At 38.0% G+C, this 5,238-nt stretch overlaps 1 protein-coding gene across 1 annotated transcript in view; it reads left to right on the top strand.

Moving 5' to 3' along the window:
- The window catches only part of LOC102195865 (small conductance calcium-activated potassium channel protein 2), a 60,250-nt gene that overhangs the window by 34,853 nt on the left and 20,159 nt on the right, over positions 1–5,238 (top strand). The window contains 1 exon segment of the mRNA XM_074312084.1: positions 734–875. Within this exon segment, the coding sequence (XP_074168185.1) occupies positions 734–875 (142 nt within the window).

Genomic DNA, 5,238 nt, shown 5'->3' with positions numbered 1-5,238 from the left:
GCTTACAAACATATCTGTTTCTCTGTTGTTATTAAAGAGCACTAAATCCAGTTGTTCGGTTACATTTAAGAGATTGATAATTAAATTTTACAGATTATTTAATGCTTGTAATGTGCCATCAAGTGCAAAGCAAAAGGAGATGTATTCAAATGTTTTTGGAGATAAATCAAGGAAATGTAGGAAAATGTCAGCTGGTTAATAGGCTTGATTAAATGCATCACTGCCCGGCTGCTGGGGAGTCCTCGGTTGGTCCGTATCCAACTGGCAGAAACTGGCATTTTGCTTCTTTCCAAATCAAATTAATGAAGAAGGAAAAAAAAAAAAAAAAACTAAATGGCTTCGAACGGCGTCCAAAGATGTGACTTTTCAGTCTTAGAGAATAGAGAGACTTCAGAGCAAATATATCTGTTGCTAGCAAGCAAGGTTACATCTTATTATATTTCTGCTGAATAGTTTATTGAAAGAAAAACTTTGTTTCAGATCTGCACCAGGTTTGGTTGCTATGGTAACAGTGTTGCGCGTAGGGCAAGAACGATGGAGGCAAAAGATGCAGTTATGTGTTATGCGTCAGACAAAATTGCTGGAAACATTTTTTTCGGTTAGACGCCCACATTCGCAGACAGGACCAGTGGGACAGTTATTGTTTGTTTGTTTTTATTCATTATTATTATTTAGATGTTTTACTATTGACTGACTTTATCCTCTAACAATAAACATGTTTGTTTTTTTTTAGGTATCATGATGCCCAGGATGTGACCAGTAACTTCCTGGGAGCCATGTGGCTTATCTCTATTACTTTCTTGTCTATTGGCTATGGAGACATGGTTCCTCATACTTACTGTGGCAAAGGAGTCTGTCTGCTCACGGGCATCATGGTCAGTACATTTCCTCTCCGTCCCCTCTCTCTGCTCTCCCAGTAGTGCTGTCCTCCCCTCGTTCAAAGGTCAGCAGATTAGAGCGCATGCTGTCATTTGCAAGAGAAATTCTCCCATTTGTGTAATTTGGGCAATCCTCTCTGAATTAGCCTGCATCTGTGCTTCTGTGTGTTTTGGGTGTGTAGGCGTGCAAACAAGAGCATGTTAGTGGTTTGTGTGTGTGTGTTTTTTTTATGTGTGTGTGTGTGTGTGTGTGTTTCTATGCGTGTTATTCCCTTGTCTGTCCTCATTGCATAATGAAGGTCCTACCTTTCAGTGTGCCATGTCCTCCCACTCTCATTTTTTTCCTCTGTCGGTCTTTCATTTTTTTTCTTTACCACTTTCCTCCTCTCTTGTGCTATCTTTCTTTTTTGTGTTTCTCCTTCTATCTTTTTTCTCACTGTCCATCTCCCCTTCCCTGAGGCCATGAGTTTATTTCTATCTACCATCCATCTGTCAATGTTTAAGCTGCCGACTGATCCTCTATTTGCTTCACTTCACAGGTGTTCTTTCCTCCTTCGAACATTTCTTTCACTCTGTTTCTTTCACATCTTTGTCACTATTATTTTAACACTTCTCTGAATGAGTCGAGGCAATTTGCGTCTTTTGAAATGCAAGAAAATTTGATTTTTTTAAAATAACTCTATAACTAAATATTGCATGTTCTCAAATTAAATGTGATAAGTATGTTAACCTGTGCAGATAAGGTCAGGAAAGGAAAAATAGGGTTTAAAAATAATAATATGATTTTCTGGGAATACATTTCCCAAAGGACACAATGGTCCTCATACTTGTTGCCAGAGGAGAATACGATGACTGATAGGAGACTTTATTCAGATTAAAAGCTGGACTTCACTGTTCAGTGGTCCCTCAGCTTATTTGGGGGAATTACTGTAATTAACAGAATAGATATTCATTTTCCAAATTGGCTTTTGCCCATTATTATTGCCAAGTTCCAATTTATCACTGTGTTTCTTAGAAATCCTCAAGTAGAGGACATGAGAAAGATTGTATTAGACACTGGAAAGGTTGGTTGCCATGAACTGTAAATAATAATGTAATATGCTGTTTGTCTTCATTCATTCGTGAAAATAGAAGACATCGTTACATATAAGATTTTTCCTTGTACTTATAAAAGCAGTGTGTTCATATGAAAGAAGACAATTTAAACAAAACCAGTCCTTAGATGAATCAGGGTATAAGGTAAAACTTGATTATATGATCACAAATATAACCTCAGTATATGACATTGACATGAGTGGGTGTCATGTGAGTACAGTCATGTGAAAAAAGAAAGTTTCCATGGGAATTAGGATAGGGTGGAGGGTAGCTGCTAATCAAATGCATCTGATTACTTGATTATCAGCACGTCCGGTCACCACTATAAAGCACATATTTTTTCCAGTTTGTTGGTCTGGAGCATTCAGCTGTGTGTTAAGACAGTGCCACAATCTTCCCAGGAGTGGACATCCCAGCAAATGCGCTCCAAGGTCAGATTATGCAATGTTCTAGGGAAACAGCAAAAACCCAAGAGCTACAGCTAAGTTTATACAGACCTCGGATAACGTGTTAAATGTTAAAGTTCATGACAGTACAATTGGAAAAAGACTGAACAAGTATGGCTTGTTTGGAAGGCTTTACTGCAAAAAGCCTCTTCTCTCAAAATAGAACATGGTAACACAGCTTAGGGTACCAAGTTGTTTTTGAATAAACCACAAAACTTCTAAAAATGTCATTTGGACAGACAAGATGAGGCGATAGCTCATTAGGTAGAGCGTTTGCCCCACGATCGGAAGGTTCATTGGTCAGGGGGGAACCATTGTTGGCCATTAACTCCTCTGTATACCAAAGTATTACTAGAAAGCTAAAGCTTAGTCCATGCAACAACAACAATGCCCCAAATACAGCAGCAAATCTACAACAAAATAAGTGAAAAAGAAATGAATCAAGGCGTTACAATCTGTTACCCAGTCAAAGTCCAAGTGTCCTTAAGCTTGCTGTTTATAAATTAATGCAATGTTGTAAAGCGGACAAAAATGCTCCACAATGATGTAAGAGATTACTTGTCATAAAGGAAATTATTATTTTAAGTTAATACTGCTAAAGGTGACTGTAGTGTGATATCACATCACCTTTTGCTTGCTTTTATACATACACAAAATGCAAACGTTGCAGCCATTTTTGTGTCAAGGTGCCTCCAAAAGCGTGCTAAGAAGAATGTTATATTTGAAACCACAAACTAAGTCAGTGACAGCAACTCCATATGACACAGCTAAACAAGCTTCAACCAAACAAGTTTCAGATATCCCAGACGAGCCCCCAAATTAGTTGAAAACAACTAGGAGTCCACGGACACGTAACACACTGTATTAATACATTAATACAGTGTGTAATAATATATATATATCAACCATCTTTGCAAACAACACAAGTGCAAAAGTGGTCGATGTCAGATAGAAACCTGGGCAAATGGGCCCAAACATGAGCCAGCCCCCATAGTCTGAAGGACCAGGCACATCCCAATGTCTCCACTGTCAGGCAGTTGTCCACATGAGCAGACTGGGACCTCCAAGACAGTTGGAGGTGTTACACAAATAAAACAGCTGCATAAAGTGTGCAAATGCTTAGTTTGAAATATTTTAAGAGCCTTCTTTTCGTTATAGTAGTCATAAGACCACCAGGAAAAAGGATTAGAAATGGAAATGTGAAATCTCTCCACTTCTTTGAACACCTACAGCCTTTTTTTTGCCAATGCCATTTATAACAGTATTGAAGGCAGTTGAGAAGTGCCTTGAGATGTAATTTAGTGACTGCTAGACGTTGGTTTGAAGAAGAAAAAAATCAAGGGAACAACTTAAAATAACTCTCACAATCCAAACTACATTTTTTTCTTTTCTTTTGCATCTTCTGTAGTATGTACTTTGGTCTTTGAAGTTATCTGTTAGATTGAAAAAGTTAATTCAAATGGATTTCTTATCTCCATAAGAGCCCAAAACCTGCATGTGTATTCTTTCATCCTCACTTTGTCCACTCTCTCTGTTTCTGCCGGCTCACTGTATAGCCCATTAAATGTGTGAATAAAAACACACTTACACACACATACCCCCATTTTCTGGATGAATCATCTAGTCTGTGTTTGAGAAAGAGTACTACTTTTACCGTAACACGCACACAAAAACAGACACAAAATGGGGTGCATACAAATGGTCCCAAGCCCACTGCTACAGACTCCACATCCTCCACACAACACTGACACAGAACTTGACATACACTCTGAGTACAGCTCCCACACACTCGCTCCTCTCCTGTCACACACAAACACACTCTCATCACACTCTTCACAGTGGTCAAAGTGCTTTATTTTTGTTGATCATCAGAGATGAAGTGAGGCTGCAGGTGGAAAGAGAAAGTTAAAGCATAACTATACGAGAAAGAGACCAGGTGTAGCAATGTTATGGAATTACAGGGATTGGTGGGTTGGAGGGGAGCGCGCGGCTGACAGGTTAAGGCAGAAAACTTTTATTTATTTATTTCATTTTGTTGTTGTTATTTGTTTTGGGGTTTGTTTGTTTTTTGACTGCCTAAAACTACTGTAATGAGAAATTCTCACTGTTGTTACTATGACAACACATGAAGGCCAACGGTGTTGGAATATACCACTGCCCTGAGGCTACCTGGGGGTGTGCCAGCTGTTAGTGTGTATTTGTGTGTGGTCGTGTGTTGTTGTGAGTGGGTGGATAGCAAGATGGAGGTTAGGTACACTATACCACAAATGTTGTGTACAGCATATGTGATACAGCACTTCATGTTGTACACAGGTCGTGTGTGAAACATGAAGTGATTATTAAGTGTTTATTAAACTGCACTGAGAAGTAGGGCTTGGTCTATAAACAAATGTTGTTTTAAATGTTATATACCTATGTGGTATGTGACTTTTGTTGCTATGATGCCAGGTCTCTCTTGGAAATGAGATTTTTAATTTCAATGAGATTTTTTACCTGGATAAATAAAGGATTAATAAAAATAAAAATAAAAAATAAATGAATGGCAGTATAGTAAGACACAGCTGTAGTTATATGACATTTTATTATTCAAGGATTGGTTGTTGGAGAGCACTACTGTATGCATGAATAAAAATTGAATGTGCATATGCTTTACCTATTTTTACTGTGAAATAATACAGTGGATTCCAAAAGTCTATGTTTACATGCAAGGTTTTTGTGGTGCAAAACCTTGGCATTCGATCCAATTGTAAAACAAACTGAAATCATATAGTGGGGAAATAATAATATTTTCTAATAATAACCTCTTTTCTCATATATAT

Source organism: Pundamilia nyererei, unplaced genomic scaffold (genome assembly GCF_000239375.1).
Source record: "Pundamilia nyererei isolate P.nyererei 1_Seehausen unplaced genomic scaffold, PunNye1.0 scaffold00045, whole genome shotgun sequence".
In the NCBI taxonomy this organism is placed as follows: domain Eukaryota; kingdom Metazoa; phylum Chordata; class Actinopteri; order Cichliformes; family Cichlidae; genus Pundamilia; species Pundamilia nyererei.
The sequence above is the reverse complement of the archived record's forward strand: the minus strand, read 5'-3'. Positions and strand labels throughout refer to the sequence as shown.